The sequence below is a fragment of the Scyliorhinus canicula genome, chromosome 9, assembly GCF_902713615.1.
Source record: "Scyliorhinus canicula chromosome 9, sScyCan1.1, whole genome shotgun sequence".
Taxonomy (NCBI): Eukaryota; Metazoa; Chordata; class Chondrichthyes; order Carcharhiniformes; family Scyliorhinidae; genus Scyliorhinus; species Scyliorhinus canicula.
In genome coordinates, this window is record NC_052154.1 from 182,762,358 (window position 1) to 182,780,202 (window position 17,845).

The 17,845-nt window shown below is 51.5% G+C and overlaps 1 protein-coding gene across 5 annotated transcripts in view; it reads left to right on the forward strand.

Moving 5' to 3' along the window:
* Positions 1-17,845, forward strand: part of lrp4 (low density lipoprotein receptor-related protein 4) — a 437,607-nt gene that overhangs the window by 290,669 nt on the left and 129,093 nt on the right. For all 5 annotated transcript variants that reach the window (XM_038808288.1, XM_038808284.1, XM_038808286.1 and 2 more), the window contains exon 5: positions 631-747. In XM_038808288.1, the coding sequence (XP_038664216.1) occupies positions 631-747 (117 nt within the window). The remainder of the gene's footprint in view (positions 1-630; positions 748-17,845) is intronic.

Below are 17,845 nucleotides of genomic sequence, written 5' to 3' on the forward strand. Positions count from 1 at the left end.
TAACCCAACAACCCCCCCTAACCTTACTTTTATTAGGACACTACGGGCAATTTAGCATGGCCAATCCACCTAACCGCACATCTTTGGACTGTGGGAGGAAACCGGAGCACCCGGAGGAAACCCACGCACACAGGGGGAGGACGTGCAGACTCCACACAGACAGTGACCCAGCCGGGAATCGAACCTGGGACCCTGGAGCTGTGAAGCATTTATGCTAACCACCATGCTACCCTGCTAGGGTTCGTCCAGAGGTGGCAGCTGTTCATAGACTTCTTCGGGGAAAACTATACTGTTAGCAGATAGAATATGGGGGGTGAGGGAGTAAGGGAGATAGAGGGTGTTAGGTTAATTTTGTCTAGCTCAAGTGGGAACAATGAGAGATGGAGGGGTGTGCTAAGCACTGAATTATGTTTACATTTGTAGTTGTATCTTTTGTTGTTATAAAACCATAAATGCCTTAATAAAATATTTGTTATTAAAAAAAAATCACAAGCAGGTCCTGATGGACCCTTTGGCTAATTAAATAGGTGACCTGATGTTCTATTCTTCGTGTCCAGTTTGCTGGGTCAGCATTGGTCTTTCCCCAGGAGAGGCGTTTTATTTTTGCTGTCTTTTGCTATTCTGTTGCAGACATGAGAAAATGTTCTGACAAAGAATTTCGCTGTAACGACGGCAGTTGCATTGCAGAGCATTGGTATTGCGATGGAGACACGGACTGCAAAGATGGCTCTGACGAAGAAGGCTGTCGTAAGTATTAATCTGAGTTTAAAAAGCAACTGCCTGGAACTGTGGCACCTATTTTTAAATCCATTATGTTGGTGCATCGGTTACTTGGTGCTCTCTACATCATGTGGCTGCATATCTCACATTGAACCCATCAGCCGTCTTAGAACCCGTTGGACCGGAGTGGGAGCAAGTCGTTCTCGATCCCGAAGGACTGTCTGAAAAGAAGGAGATGCTATAATGCTGCTTTAAACTAAATGGCAAAATATCACGCCACCAAATTATGTACCAAAGTGGTGTCAACAGAAGAGCAACATGCTTTTCGAAAGGGCTTTATTTCTTTCCTATTTCTTGTGGGATTGTGAAAAATTTTCTGAACCATTTTTAGTAAGTAAGCAGTCGATGGACAAGAAAACTCATAGTGATGCATTAGTTCCCAAGAGAAGATGAAGTTAGTTTTAGCGCAAGCTGTCAATATCCTTGTTTTGAAATTGAGACATATGAGACAGATCGCAGGATCCTCGTCTGCATGTCGTAAAATAATCGGGATTTCTCTGATCATCGACTCCCTTCAACGATGTATAAGTATTGAAAGAATCAGGGCAAGAGAACACACTGCAGTTTCTCAGAAAGAGATCATTCATCATCAGGTTCTTTTCCACAATTTGCATCTGATGGAAATTTGGTAGGACCTTTAAAAACTGGGCGTTGTAATATTTCTGGCACTGGCAGTTCAGATATGATAAAAGAATCACTACAGAGTGGAAGGACCATTTGGCCCATCAAGTCTGCAGCGACCCTTCGGAAGACCTCCCTACCTTGGCTCAATCCCCCACCCCACAATATCCCTGTAAGCCCACCGAACCTTTTGACGCTAAGGGGCTGGTTTAGCACACTGGGCTAAATCACTGGTTTTTAAAGCAGGCCAGCAGCACGGTTCAATTCCCGTACCTGCCTCCCCAAACAGGCGCATGAAAGTGGCGACTAGGGGCTTTTCACAGTAACTTAATTTGAAGCCTACTTGTGACAATAAGCCATTTTCATGTAGTGTGGCCAATCCACCTAACCCGCACATCTTTGAACTGTGGGAGGAAACCGGAGCACCCAGAGGAAACCCACACTATATCCACATAGACAGTAACCCGAGGTTGGCATTGGACCCGGGTCCCTGGCGCTGTGAGACAGCAGTGCTAACCACTGTGTCGCCACACTGCCCCATCGATAGACTCAACCTGAACTGTAATTCTCTTTTCTGCTTTAGGTCATGTTTAGTTTTCCCTTCAAGGTAGCAAGTAGTAATATTTTGGGCCATAACCTCTGACCTCCCCAGCGTCGGACTGTGCGGGAGGGGAAGGTTACCCCAAAGGATCTGCACTGGGGAATCTCTCTCAGGATTTTCAGCAATTTCCCAGAAGTACCAACTTCCTCTGGGCAATTGCCCAGTGCTGTGATTTAAATCACAATCCTTGGATGGTTCTGCCAGGGTGAAACCAATTGTTACTCAGAAAAAGTTAGAAGAATAAAAACCTCTTCTAACTTCTGGGTAAATATTTAAAGTTCCTGACTGCCCACCATCAATCGCCACTCTCCCACTGGACTCTACCCCCCTCCGCCACCTCCCCCCGCCTTATCCTGATCCCCTAGCGGATACGCCTATCTCCCTGACTAATGACATCACCATACGGTATTCTTCAACCCCTGATTCCCCATGAAATCCCCTCGCCCGCGACCTGCGTTTGACACCTCAACCCCTCCTCATGACCTGACCCCCCCCCCCCAATCCAGCATACCTAGCCCCGAGGCCCAACCCAACCCCTCGACCCAAACCCACAACGCCTCCGACCTCTGACTACTTCCCCCCCATCCCCAAGGTCCGACCTCTCCCCCCCTCCCCACCCCCCGCCAGGCTCCCCCGCCTCGGTCTGAACCCCCTCCCATGCTGAGGTCTGTCCTCTCCGACAACCACACCCTGGGAGAAATTTGTAAGTGGGCAAGGAGTGGCAATATAGCCCACTGTGTTAATTCATTTAGTTTCACCTTATTAAAGGCAACATTTACATTACACCAAGAATATCAAAGGCGCTCCCTTTTCAATAAAAGCACATTTAGACAAAAAGACATTTTTAAAAAGCATTATTTCCCCCCCATGTGTGATTAAACTAAAGCCTAGAAGTTGGGTAGGAGTCATGATCATTGTTTCAGACTTCTGCACAGAGCAGACACAGACTCTATTAGATGCGCGCAACTGTCTATAAGTGATTTACGCTAATGAGGACATGTAAGAAGTAGAAAACTGAGCCCATTGCGTCTACGGCTTTCATCTAAATCACGCACTTCTTTGATCTAAGAAGATAAAGACACAGTTTCAGAGACAATCAGCAGTCATGTAACAAGCGGGAACAATACCCTCGTCAGATTGATTTGAAGGTTGGCTATTTATAACAGTCAGCCGAAAATCGAATTTATCTCGACCAAATCTGCAACCATGAACCAATCCTGGAGAAGGAAATGTATGAAGCAAAGTATTTCTTAATCCTTTTATGGAACGTGGACGTCACCGGCTCGGCCAGCGTTTATTGCCCATCCCGAATTGCCATTGACAAGGTGGTGGTGAGCTGTCTTCTCGAACCCCTTGCGGTCCATAAATATTGGAGATGGCCTTCCACAATTCAACTAATTTCACTTGATTTAATTGAAAATCCAAACGTGCAGTTTTTAGCAGTTAGCGGATGAAAGAAAATACAAATGGGTAATTAATAATTATAATCTTTATTGTCACAAGTAGGCTTACATTAACACTGCAATGAAGTTACTGTGAAAAGCCCCTAGTCGCCACATTCCGGCGCCTGTTCGGGTACATAGAACATAGAACACTACAGCGCAGTACGGGCCCTTCGGCCCTCCATGTTGCGCCGACCTGTGAAACCATCTGAAGCCTATCTGACCTACACTATTCCATTTTCATCCCTATGTCTATCCAGTGACCACTTAAATGCCCTTAAAGTTGGCGAGTCTACTACTGTTGCAGGCAGGGCGTTCCACACCCCTACTACTCTCTGAGTAAAGAAACTGCCTCTGACATCTGTCCAATATCTATCACCCCTCAATTTAAAGCTATGTCCCCTCGTGTTGGTCATCACCATCCGAGGAAAAAGACTCTCACTGTCCACCCTATCTAACCCTCTGACTATCTTATATGTTTCTATTAAGTCACCTCTCAGCCTTCTCCTCTCTAACGAAAACAACCTCAATTCCCTGAGCCTTTCCTCGTAAGACCTTCCCTCCATACCAGGCAACATCCTAGTAAATCTCCTCTGAACCCTTTCCAAAGCTTCCACATCCTTCCTATAATGTGGTGACCAGAACTGCACGCAGTACTCCAGGTGTGGCCGCACCAGAGTTACACTGTTACACTGAGGGAGAATTCAGAATGTCCAATTCACCTAACAGCACGTCTTTCGGGACTTGTGGGGGGAAACTGGAGCACCGGGAGGAAACCCACGCAGACACGGGGAGAACGTGCAGACTCTACACAGACAGTGACCCAAGCTGAGAATCGAACCTGGGACCCTGGAGCTGTGAAGAAACAGTGCTAACCACTGTGTCAGCGGCCATTTTACACTACCTGTCAGATGCCCAATGCATTCAATCCTGGGGATCCGAATGAACCTGTTTTGCAGTTAACACATCTGACGGCCTGACTTCATGGAAATCTGGGCGTAATACTTTATCTTCTCGGTGTGGTTACAGTGCATTCCAACTGTGACGAGGCTTCAAAATTACGCCATTGGGTTTAAAGTGCTTCAGGAATATGCTGAGACCATGAAGCAAATCCCAATCTTTCTTTTTCTGTCGGGGCGGAGGCTTATCTTGAATTCCGAACTGTGGTTAAAATAAACAATCCATTAAATAGCTAAAACTGACCCATAAAATTCTCACGTCTGAGAATTCACCTGCAGGCACAGAAACAAATGAACATCAGAGACACAAATGTATGTGTACATGGAGGTAAAGAGCCTGAATGAGTACAACCTGTGGTATAACTTAGGTTAATGCAGGACTTTGGGATTTCCTCCCTAAACCACCTCCTCTCCATCTTACCTATGGTGAAGCCCTCTCTAAAACTTACCCCCTTGACAGTACCCATCTGTCCTTTTGCAATTTGGTTTCCTGTCTATGCCATTCCAGCATGAGGCTGGCCAATCACATGCTATTGGCCGTTTCAGCCCCACTCGTCTTCAGGCAACGTTGCAAGTGTAGGCTCCACTTGGAAGACCCCTCTCCATCTTTGGAGATGTATCGGTGATGTATCAGGACCTGAGTTACCCTCAGGATCAAAATCTGCGACTTTGGGAATCCTCAATCCTTGTTCCACTCTCTGGGCCATCGGTGCAAGGGATAGACGTTCTGCTCATCGGATTAGAACCAGTTGGATCCTGGAACTAGCAGAGACCTGATACAGTCCACTCACCTCTGTTTATGTGTGAGTTCTGAAGGTTTTTTGTGGGTGGAATCTCTGTGCAGTTTGGGACCTCACTCTGTTGAGCAGAGCCAGTAGCCATCCATTCAGATGGAGCCGTGACAGAAGAAACAATAAAGGGGAGCATTTTGCCAAGGGGCAACATACCCCCATGGGAACAGGCATCACAATCCGTGTAGGCCATGGTTTCTGCTGGTTCTATCAAAGAAGTTGAATAAGGGATCACTCAGTTGGAGAGAGGTAAGGGAGTCCTACCTTTCACATAGAATCCCTACAGTGCAGAAGGAGGCCATTCAGCCCATCGAGTCTGCTCTAACCCTCTGACATAGCACCCTATCTAGGCCCACACCTATCCCCATGAGCCCATCTTTTTTTTTCTTTTTGTTTTAAAAACATTTTATTAAGGCATTTATAATTTTATAACAATAAACAGTACAAATATAAACATAGTGCAAAAAACATTTCTCACTAATCCCGCCTACCATGAATACAAAGTAGCATAACTCCCCTCCCCCCCCTCCCTTTTATTGCCTCTGCTGACAGTTTAGCTTTCCCCAAAGAAGTCTATAAACAGCTGCCACCTCTGGACGAACCCTAACATTGATTCTCTCAGGGCGAACTGAATTTTCTCCAGTCGGAGAAGCCCGGCCATATCGCTAACCCAAACCTCTGATTTCAGGGGCTTCGAGTCCTGTCACACTAACAATATCCATCTCCAGGCTACCAAGGAGGCAAAGGCCAAAACGTCAGCCTCTCTCGCCCCCCTGGACTCCCGGGTCTTCCGACACGCCAAAGATCGCCACCTCTGGACTCGACGCCACCCTTGTTTTAAGTAAATCCGCAAATCCCTGCCCAGTATCCCCTAAGCTACGGGCATGCCCAGAACATATGGACATGGTTTGCTGGCCCTCCCGCACACCTCACACATTTGTTCTCTATCCCGAAAAACTTGCTCATCCGGGCCACCGTCATGTGTGTCCGGTGAACTACCTTGAATTGAATCAGGCTGAGCCTGGCACATGATGAGGACGTGTTGACTCTGCCCAAAGCATCCTCCCACAGACCAGCCTCTCTACCTCTCCCCCAGCTCATCAATCTGGGCTTCCTCCCACTCCATAAACGCTTTGTAGAGATCCAAAACCTTCCCCCTCCCCCACCCCGGTTCTAAAAATTACCCTGTCCTGTATCCCCTGTGGCGGTAGAAGCGGAAGGGTCGAAACCTGCCTTTGCGCATAATCCCTTACCTGCAGATATGGAAACCCATTCCCTCCCGGCAATTCGAAATTCTCCTCCAATCCCCCAAGCAGGGAAAGCTCCCATCAATAAATAAATCTCCCATCCTCTCAATCCCGGCTCTCTGCCATCTCTGAAACCCCTCATCCAGCCTCCCCGGAACAAACCGGTGATTATCACAAATTGGAGCCCAGACCAATGCTCCCTGCACTCTTGTATGCTTCCTTCACTGTCCCCAGACTTTCAGGGCCACCACTAACACCGGTCTTGTGGAGTACCGGGCCGACGAGAACGGCAGAGGAGCCGTTACACGATGGCGCCTCTACTCGCTCCCACACCCCCCCCCCCCCACTCCCCACTTCCTGATCCCATGAACCCATCTAATCACGCCTTTGGACACTAAGGGCATTTTGGCATGGCCAGTCCACCTAACTTGCACATCTTTGGACTGTGGGAAGAAACCGGAGCACCCGGAGGAAAGCCACGCAGACACGGGGAGAACATGCAAACTCCACACAGTAACCCAAGGCCAGAATTGAACCCGGGCCCTTGGCGCTGTGAGGCAGCAGTGCTAACCTCTGTGCTGCCCCTGTTCCTCAGTTGGCAGAGAGACTGCATCTTTTCAATCATTCAATCAACAAGATTTAGGGCAAATTGAAGATAATCCGTAACAGAACCTGCATCTGTTCCTTGCTGGTTCTGATACAATCTGAGACAAGATCTAGCCAAACCTCACGTTGGCAAATTGACAATAGTGTCTGGTGTCAGCACAGGCGCTCAGTTGGCAGCCTCTTGCCAAACTGTTCTTTAACTTCAGTTTGGCACAGCCGTCCTTTCTGCTCAGTTTTATCCATTAGGAAGCGAAAACTCAGATGCTGCCATCCATAGTTAGCTGGCACAATGAGGTTCAGCAAGTTTGGAACTGGAGGAAGAGGTGGCAACAGTGCGTAGTTGATCAGTTATTCAGCTCCAGTGACTCACGGTGACTTGGGTGTGGGACGTTAACCCAAAGCCCACCAATGCACGGGTCTGTCATGACTTTTTGTATGTCGGCTAAACACGACATACAATTTTGCGTGAAGATAATAATCACTTGCTGCTAATTATTTGGTTCTGGCTCCCTCCGAACCATATATAATTTGCTGATTTTGTTCAATGTTTGGCAATAAAGGCCGCCGAGAACTGTGGAGCTTTCAATTGTTGTAAAAACCCAACTGATTCATGAATGTCCCGGCTTGGCCAACGGTCCAACATCACATTGCACCCATCATAAAAGGAGACAGACCTGTGTTTTCAAACAGTTTGCTGCCCATATGTAAACATTAGCCTTGGCTCGGTGGTGGCACTCTCACTTCGTGGGTTCAGGCAAAGAGGAGGCTGTGGTGTAGTGGTATTGTCACTGGACTAGTGATCCAGAGACCCTGGGTATTGTCCTGGGGCCCCAGGTTCAAATCCCACCATGACAGATGGTAAAAATTGAATTCATCTGGAATTAAAAGTCAAATGTTGACCATGAAACCATTGTCGATATTTGTAAAACCCACCTGGTTCACCAATGTCCTTTAGGGAAGGAAATACCTGGTCTGACTACATGTTAATGGTTAGCACTGCTGCCTCACAACACCAGGGACTCGGGTTCAATTCCGACCTCGGGTGACTGTCTGTGTGGAGTCTGCACTTACTCCCCGTGTCTGCGTGGGTTTCCTCCGGGTGCTCCGGTTTCCTCTCACAGTCCAAAGATGTGCAGGTTAGGTGGCTTGGCCGTGCTAAATTGTTTCCCAGTGTCCAAAGGTTAGGTGGAGTGACGGGCATGGGGATTGGGGCTAGTTTGTTTGTTCTTTCAGAGGGTTGGTGCAGACCCGATGGGCTGAATGGCCTTGTTATGTACTGTAGGGACTCTGCGTGACTCCAGAACCTCAGCGATATGGTTGACCCCCTTAAACGCCCTCAGGGATGGGCTGACATGCTGGCCCAGCCAGTGACAAAAATAAGAACAAAAAGCTTCAGAGATGTTTGCACGTTTGCCGCGATCTTCTGGCCGTGCTGCGCCGGAAAGGCAGTTCATCACGGCGCAGCGTTGCCAGTGAAGGCCGGGAGACCCCGCTCCCGGGATCCACCCGGCCCGCAACATCTCACTAGATCCAATGCAATCTCGCTAGACATTGCAAGGAGAATCCTGCCCACAATGGGCGGGATCAGTTTTCCCCAAATCTGCATATTAGAGCAGGGCAGTAAGGGATTCAATCCCTTTGCCTGGGGAACCTCGGGTGAACGCTGTTTGATACTGGTCCCCTCAAACAGGGACCAAACAGAACGGCACTCGTGGGGGTCTCCAAGGGATCGGAGGCCCCCAGCTACATGCCCTTTGGGCAAGGTGGTGCCCTGGCCCTGTTGGTGACACCTGTGTACCCTGGCAGAGTAACCCTGGCACTCCCAGCCTTCCACCCTGGCAGGGGCACCTGGGTGCTATTTTGGCACTGCCAAAGTGCCTAGGTGGCACTTCCAGCTGGCAGGAGCACTTCCAAGGTGCCAGGTTGGTGCTGCTAAGCTGGCATTTTTTGAACGTCCGCAATTAGGCCGGGTTGCCTGGTGGGGGTGCCGGGGGGGGGGGGGGGGGGGCATCAGGAAATTTTTTGAGGGCCTCGGAGATCCAATGGCGTCCCGATTTCTCACTACAACGGGGAGTTCAGGTGAGCAGACATCCCATTATAAAAAACGGGACTACGCGTTGTCTTGGCTGGGCGTTCCCCATTTAGGCCCTTTATTCAAAGCGAGACGCGTTGAATAGCCACGTGTCTCTCGGCACTGTGAGAGCCGGGAAACATACGGCTGAACGTGTTCGCTCGGGGACTTTGTTCCTTTTGGGAAGATCGGGCCCATCACCCGAGTTTCCGTTTGTTCTCCCAGGCAATTAGAGTGATTCGAGGAGCATGGGCTTTTCTCTTAGTGTCCGAATCAAACTCCTCCAACAGAAGATGTGGCAGCCCAGCCAAAATCCGTTTGAATTTCTGCGGGTTCAGCCAATCCCAGCGATGGACGGGGCCAGAAAACCCCACCCACCAGGGGGAACCCTCCCATTTTGAGACAAAGTGCGTAAGCGGGTGGCTCCGGCGGTGCCTACTGTCCAACCAGAACAGTGGGATCCCTCGCCAGATTCTGTGCCTGGAATCAAATTAATTATCCACAAACGAGCTCCCCTCCAACGCTCTAGGTGGGCCAGCAGCTGATTCATCCGCCTGCCCACAGCTGGCGGTTTTGTACATCCTGCCATTATATTTAAACACTAGCCCAGCACACTCATATCACTGTCGCCAGCCCACCTGTCTTCACCAGCAACCCAGGATGCCAGCAACCCGGAGGGAAAAGGCCATCAGCCGCAGGAAAAAGTCTGTTCCTCAATTCAACTCCCCCCCGAGCCATTCAGCTGTGAGGCGCCCATGTCCCACTCTGATCTCTACGACCACGTCTGGCGATATCATGGGTTCCCTTCCAGTAAACAATGTACTATCTCTATGACCCCCATGTTTGTGAGCTTTTCATGAGGGCTAGTCAGGGTGTAGCTTCCTCCCTTCGGCCCTCCCTCTGCCTTCCATTGTTTATCTTCCTCATCCGCCTCCTTGCCCTTCGCCTGGCATTGTGGATCCTCCCCACCCACCCCCAATCTCGCACAGCCCTCCTTCCACATTGACCCCCCCCTTGTCTCCATTAGGCCAAACCTCTCCAACCCCCCACCCGACCCACCTCGCAGACCGCTCCTGGTCGAATTTCAGGCCGGTGTTCCGGTGGCAGCCTGAGTCCCGCAGCACAATGCTGTCCAGATAAACACAGCTGTGTGACACCAGGGGCCAGCAGACCCCTGAACTCTCCAACCCCAGGCGCTGTACTGATCCGACTCGGTTAACAGGAGGGTCCACGGATCCAGCAGCACGGTGCCGTCCATGAAGACACGGTCGACGCTAGAGGAAGGTCTGCCCCGGCAGAATAGTGAACAGTGCCAGCGAAGCCCCGGCAGAATAGTGAACAGCGCCAGCGAAGCCCCGGCAGAATAGTGAACAGCGCCAGCGAAGCCCCGGCAGAGTAGTGAACAGCGCCAGCGAAGCCCCGGCAGAGTAGTGAACAGCGCCAGCGAAGCCCCGGCAGAATAGTGAACAGTGCCAGCGAAGCCCCGGCAGAGTGGTGAACAGCGCCAGCGAAGCCCCGGCAGAATAGTGAACAGCGCCAGCGAAGCCCCGGCAGAGTAGTGAACAGCGCCAGCGAAGCCCCGGCAGAATAGTGAACAGCGCCAGCGAAGCCCCGGCAGAGTAGTGAACAGCGCCAGCGAAGCCCCGGCAGAGTAGTGAACAGTGCCAGCGAAGCCCCGGCAGAGTGGTGAACAGCGGCAGCGAAGCCCCAGCAGAGTGGTGAACAGCGCCAGCGAAGCCCCGGCAGAGTGGTGAACAGCGCCAGCGAAGCCCCGGCAGAGTGGTGAACAGCGCCAGCGAAGCCCCGGCAGAGTGGTGAACAGCGCCAGCGAAGCCCCGGCAGAGTGGTGAACAGCGCCAGCGAAGCCCCGGCAGAATAGTGAACAGTGCCAGCGAAGCCCCGGCAGAATAGTGAACAGTGCCAGCGAAGCCCCGGCAGAGTAGTGAACAGCGCCAGCGAAGCCCCGGCAGAATAGTGAACAGTGCCAGCGAAGCCCCGGCAGAGTGGTGAACAGCGCCAGCGAAGCCCCGGCAGAGTGGTGAACAGCGCCAGCGAAGCCCCGGCAGAGTGGTGAACAGCGCCAGCGAAGCCCCGGCAGAATAGTGAACAGCGCCAGCGAAGCCCCGGCAGAGTGGTGAACAGCGCCAGCGAAGCCCCGGCAGAGTGGTGAACAGTGCCAGCGAAGCCCCGGCAGAATAGTGAACAGCGCCAGCGAAGCCCCGGCAGAGTAGTGAACAGCGCCAGCGAAGCCCCGGCAGAGTGGTGAACAGCGCCAGCGAAGCCCCGGCAGAATAGTGAACAGCGCCAGCGAAGCCCCGGCAGAATAGTGAACAGCGCCAGCGAAGCCCCGGCAGAATAGTGAACAGCGCCAGCGAAGCCCCGGCAGAATAGTGAACAGCGCCAGCGAAGCCCCGGCAGAGTGGTGAACAGCGCCAGCGAAGCCCCGGCAGAATAGTGAACAGCGCCAGCGAAGCCCCGGCAGAATAGTGAACAGCGCCAGCGAAGCCTCGGCAGAGTGGTGAACAGCGCCAGCGAAGCCCCGGCAGAATAGTGAACAGCGCCAGCGAAGCCCCGGCAGAGTAGTGAACAGCGCCAGCGAAGCCCCGGCAGAATAGTGAACAGCGCCAGCGAAGCCCCGGCAGAGTGGTGAACAGCGCCAGCGAAGCCCCGGCAGAGTGGTGAACAGCGCCAGCGAAGCCCCGGCAGAGTAGTGAACAGTGCCAGCGAAGCCCCGGCAGAATAGTGAACAACGCCAGCGAAGCCCCGGCAGAATAGTGAACAGCGCCAGCGAAGCCCCGGCAGAGTGGTGAACAGCGCCAGCGAAGCCCCGGCAGAATAGTGAACAACGCCAGCGAAGCCCCGGCAGAATAGTGAACAGTGCCAGCGAAGCCCCGGCAGAGTGGTGAACAGCGCCAGCGAAGCCCCGGCAGAGTGGTGAACAGCGCCAGCGAAGCCCCGGCAGAATAGTGAACAGCGCCAGCGAAGCCCCGGCAGAGTGGTGAACAGCGCCAGCGAAGCCCCGGCAGAGTGGTGAACAGTGCCAGCGAAGCCCCGGCAGAATAGTGAACAGCGCCAGTGAAGCCCCGGCAGAATAGTGAACAGCGCCAGCGAAGCCCCGGCAGAGTGGTGAACAGCGCCAGCGAAGCCCCGGCAGAATAGTGAACAGCGCCAGCGAAGCCCCGGCAGAGTGGTGAACAGCGCCAGCGAAGCCCCGGCAGAATAGTGAACAGTGCCAGCGAAGCCCCGGCAGAGTGGTGAACAGCGCCAGCGAAGCCCCGGCAGAGTGGTGAACAGCGCCAGCGAAGCCCCGGCAGAGTGGTGAACAGCGCCAGCGAAGCCCCGGCAGAGTGGTGAACAGCGCCAGCGAAGCCCCGGCAGAATAGTGAACAGCGCCAGTGAAGCCCCGGCAGAGTGGTGAACAGCGCCAGCGAAGCCCCGGCAGAGTGGTGAACAGCGCCAGCGAAGCCCCGGCAGAGTGGTGAACAGCGCCAGCGAAGCCCCGGCAGAGTGGTGAACAGCGCCAGCGAAGCCCCGGCAGAGTGGTGAACAGCGCCAGCGAAGCCCCGGCAGAATAGTGAACAGCGCCAGCGAAGCCCCGGCAGAATAGTGAACAGCGCCAGCGAAGCCCCGGCAGAGTAGTGAACAGCGCCAGCGAAGCCCCGGCAGAGTGGTGAACAGCGCCAGCGAAGCCCCGGCAGAGTAGTGAACAGCGCCAGCGAAGCCCCGGCAGAGTGGTGAACAGCGCATCAGGAGCACCGAAGCACCATGGCCTAAAGGCTTTGTTCCACTAGCCTTAACGTCTCTGGAGAAGTGAGGGCTGCCTTTCGCACGGCACTCATTACTAATCGGGTTTTAGACCAACGTAATTTCCCATTGCGGTGACACAGGATCGGGAAGCCGGACAAGACGTCGGCAGGCAGCTGTTCTATTGAGCATTCATGAGATCCAACTGAATGCCAAAGGCGTTCACGCCACCAGCCAGCAGGAGGACTGACCCCACCGTCGGGAGAATTGCCACTTGAATTTGCGACAGTGACCTTTTTGGCTGCCGCCAGATTTACCGGGTCCGGCCGTCGCCAAACCCGCCACAGGCGGAAGCAGTGAACCAATCACACTTCCATTGACTCCGGTTGGGGCCGGAACATACAGGCAGCAGGAGAGGGCGGAAGATTCCGGCCACCAATTCCTGCTGCTTTGTCCGGTTGTGGAATGACGGGAAGCAGCGGAATACCGCGGAGCGCAAGGAGGGGTGGGCACAATGCTGGAATTCAAAACGGTAGCGAAGGCCCTCCATTGGAATTACAGAGGGTGATGCGATAATAGAGGACTGTCACCTGGGAAATCCCCTCGGTCCACACGCACACCCATCCACCCCCCACATATTCTCTCGCTGTTTCTTACTCTCTCTAAAAAAATAACAAACCACCAAGTTAGTGGCACTCACAGCTGCAGCTGGGTGGAGCATGGGAAGAGAAGGGGAAGAAAAAAACATTGTGAAAGAAAAAGATGACAGACAGCAAGAAGAAAAAGGAAAGACAGAAGAGGATAATGGAGGGGGGGACAATCACGTCACTGTGACAAAGGGCGATATTGTGCCCTATAAGCATGGTGTAAACCACGCATAGAATTGAAGATCAATTGGTGCGTTCCATTAATCTGTGGCCCTATTTCCATAGCAGAGTGAGTAGAAGCTCATTATCACAGCCTGCTCTTGTGACATTAAAGCACATGCAAGGAGCTGCTCATTGACCTGGCACAGGCTCCTGCAATTGGAACCGCTCGAATATAGCTGCTGGGATCATTAATTCTTGTTAATCATTGAAATATCAGCACTGATGCAAAAGGCTCCCCGTGTTTGCTTTTGCTTTTTTCTTTGCGGCTGATTGTTGTATAATCTGCTATTGTTCCACACCTTTCCCCGTGTGTACCACTTCACCCGGGTAGTTTCTGGTTGGTAACCGACTGAAAGTGTATCTGCCCCGAGATACGACTTTGTGTCTTAGCAACCAAAGAAAATTGGTGACTCTGAGCAACTGCATCAACGATGTCCGGGATTTCACAGGGATCCTGCAACAGGATGGGGAAAAGCAGGAGGAGGTGGAGGACCATGTCAAATCTGATGGGATGGCAACGGTGCTGTTCCCCTTGTCATAAGGTATTTGTTGGCGATCTACCATTCCTTAACCTGATGACAGGCCTCACAGTGCCAGGGACCCGGGTTCAATTCTAGCCTTGGGTCAGTGTCTGTGCGAAGTCTGCACGTTCTCCCCATGTTTGCGTGGGTTTCCTCCGGGTGCTCCGGTTTCCTCCCACAGTCCAAAGATGTGCAGTGTGGTGGATTGGGCCATGCTAAATTGCCCCTCGGTGTCCAAAGACGTGCAGATTAGGTTGGGTGGATTGGCCGTGATCAATGCACGAGGGTACGGGGATAGGGTAGAGGTTGGGCCCAAGTAGCATGCTATTTCGGAGGATCAGTGCAAACTCGATGGGGCGAGTGGCCTCCTTCTGCATCGGGATTCAATGGATCCAATGAATCTACCAGCAATCTTCCTCAGGACGGGTGCCCCATATGGGGAACAGAGGTGGAAGGGGGGCAGCAGGTGGGTTGTAGGGGTCACCGTGCAGTGGGTAGGTGAGATGGGGCTGATGAGAATGATTTTTCTGTAGTAAAATGGGTGTTTAAAATGTAGCTGTTTCCGCCCTGGGCCCTTTTGCTGGACCTGGCTTTTGCTGGACCTGGCTTTTGCTGGACCTGGCTTTTGCTGGACCTGCTGGACCTTGCGTATAGGCAGCATTTTCTTTGGATACCTTTTTGTTCACTGCTTTGGGCAGGAGGGAGTAAAGGAACGTGGTGCCTTTAAGAAAAATTAATTGCTGAAACCGGTTCAGCATCTGTGCACAGCTTTCACGAATAGCTAAACAGAAGTCAGTGGAATAGTTGACACCAGACAAGCAATAAGTTCAAAGCCCTCGAATCAAAGGAGAACACACGAGACCTTTTATAGCATGCAGGTGGTATGCGTAAGAGCCCACATCTTGGAATTGTGCAGGTCGATAACTGTTTTCATGAGAGCTGCATTTTAAGCATTCCTTTTGATACAATGCAGCTGTCAATTGTGGCAGTGATTGAAACTGGTCCATAGGGGAGCATTTTCTTTAAACTTCAAAGAATTCTCGCTGCACTGGTTCTCACTTCTGGGCATCTGTCAAATCTGCCTACAGGAGCAATCGGTAATGGTGAGGGACAGAAACAGCACAAGAATGTAACTCGAATTATTGGTTCTGAGCCGTATCGATCAGTTTCTTGTGCTGGAAACGGGAGGATTCGGTGCGATGGAGATCGCTCCCTTTCCTTTGTAGCCCAACAAGATTCAAGCTACTGTTTGAGAGTTTGTAAGCCCATTCGCATGCCATCGGTAAGGTTTTATCTGTTGAGGTTTTATTAGTGTTTAATTTAATGCGGGCCTGGAGCTGGGGTGGGTTATTTGTGAGTCACTTGACATGTGGCAAGAAATATTTGGCATCCATCAGCTGCTGTCAGTAAATCGCGTAATTGTGGGCTTAAATAGAAACCAACACCCACAAGTTATTCAAACTTAGGATCAACAAGTACGGCATATTTCTTAAGACTCCGATCATTGTTAACTACCGTGCCATTGAAGTCTGCAGCAGAAACATTGCGTGGGAAACATTTTAAAACTGTTTTCAAGGGGTTATTGACTGGGGGGGGGGCAAATATTCATGTGCCCCCCTTCCCCCGCAGACCTGCTTGATGCCAGCCCATCCTGTAACCGTAAAGCCCTGTGGGTGGGCTAAACGGGGGCAGAGTGGGACTTGCGCCCGTCACTGGGGTAGTAGCTCCACCCTTGGGAGATGCCAGCAGCTCCCATCAGTCCCAGCAGCGTCACAAATACATCAGTGGCTGCTGCCGGGATTGCAAGAAGGAAGCTAGAGGAGGCCCATTGGATCCCTGGAAACAGGTAATTGCGGGGTCTTGGGCAGGCCATGTTTGGGGGAGCCGGGGGAGGGGTGGGGGGGGGGAGCTGCTAAGTGAGGTGGGTTTAAGGCGACAAGTGGATAGGAAGAAAGGGAAGGGTTCTATCTTAGGGAGGTTGCGCACCCCCCCCCCCCCCCCCCCCCCCGGCGCCATTCACAAAGTGCAACATCAGCGGTAGAGATCCCCTAAATCCTTCCCTTGCTTTGAAGATTTTTGGGGGGGGGGGGCTGCCCCCCTCCCACTCGAATGCCTATGCCAGTTATTTTATGACGTGGGTCACATATTATCAAGGTCGATTAGCTGGGTAGCAAGTCGAATTGACACGCGGGAAGATGGTGGGTTGGACACTATATTACATTCCTACCCACCCAAACCACACTTAAAATATAACCCCAGTTTGAAACTGGATGAACAAATGAAAGTAAAGACCATACACATGAAGAACCATTATCTTATCTTATTTACAATTTTTTTTCAGTCTACCTCCAATCTTGGGACGTCATTTAACTCTGGATTAATCGACAGTCTAGCAGATACGCACAATAATAAAATCATAACTGCTGCCTGCCAGAATCCTGGACGGCGTCTTAATTAACTTGTTCCTGGGATCAGGTTATAATACAAATACAGTCAGCCACTTTCAATTGACAGATTCCACATGGTTATTTAATCAGACCGTTTTCGTAATTCTACACTTCAATATTAAGTAAAGGACTCACCACTGTCACTTTCTATCACACAGTACATTAATCATTAAAAAACACCAGCGGTTTTTGATGGTTAATGTGGAAACAAGTAATTTCTTCCGGATGGGTAATTTTTTAGTTCATTTTTTACGGGCATCACAGGCTTGGTCAGCGTTTATTATCCATCCTTAATTGCCTGTGAGAAGATGGTGACGCGCCTATTGAACCGCCGCATCCATGTGTTGTACAGTGCTGTTAGGGAGGGAGTTCCAGGATTTTGACCGTAAAGGAGCGGCGATATATTTCCAAGTCAGGATGGCGAGTGACTTGGAGGAGAACCTCCAGGTGGCGGGGGTCCTATGTATCTGCTGCTCTTGTCCTTCTAGATGGTAGTCGTCATGGGTTTGGAAGCAGCTGCCTAAGGAGCCTTGGTGAGTTCCTGCAGTGATCTCGTAGATGCTACACACAGCTGCTACTGTGCATCAGTGGTCAAGGGAGTGAATGTTTGTGGAAGGGGTGCCAAGCAAGGGGGCTGCTTTCTCCTGGATGATGTTGAGCTTCTTGAGTGTTGTTGGAGCTGCACTCATCCAGGCAAGTGGAGTGTATTGCTTCACACTCCTGACTTGTACCTTGTCGATGGCTTTGGGGAGTCAGGAGGTGAATTACTCGCTGCAGGTTCCCAGTCTCTCACATGCTGTTGGAGCCACAATATTTATATGGCTAGTTCAATCCAGTCGGTGATCAATGGTAACGTCCAGGTTATACTCTGTGACATAAATAGAACCCATTTAGAAATAAATTATCAATAAATAGAATCCCTAGAATCCCTACAGTGCAGAAGGAGGCCATTCGACCAATCGAATCTGCACTGATCCTCTGAAAGAACACCCTACCTAGGCCCACTCCCCACCCTATCCCTGTAATCCCACCTAATCTGCACAATTTTGGACACTAAGGGGCGATTTTTTTGTATGGCCAATCCACACGCCTGGACTGTGGGAGGAAACCAGAGGAAACTCACGCAGACACAGGGAGAACGCGCAA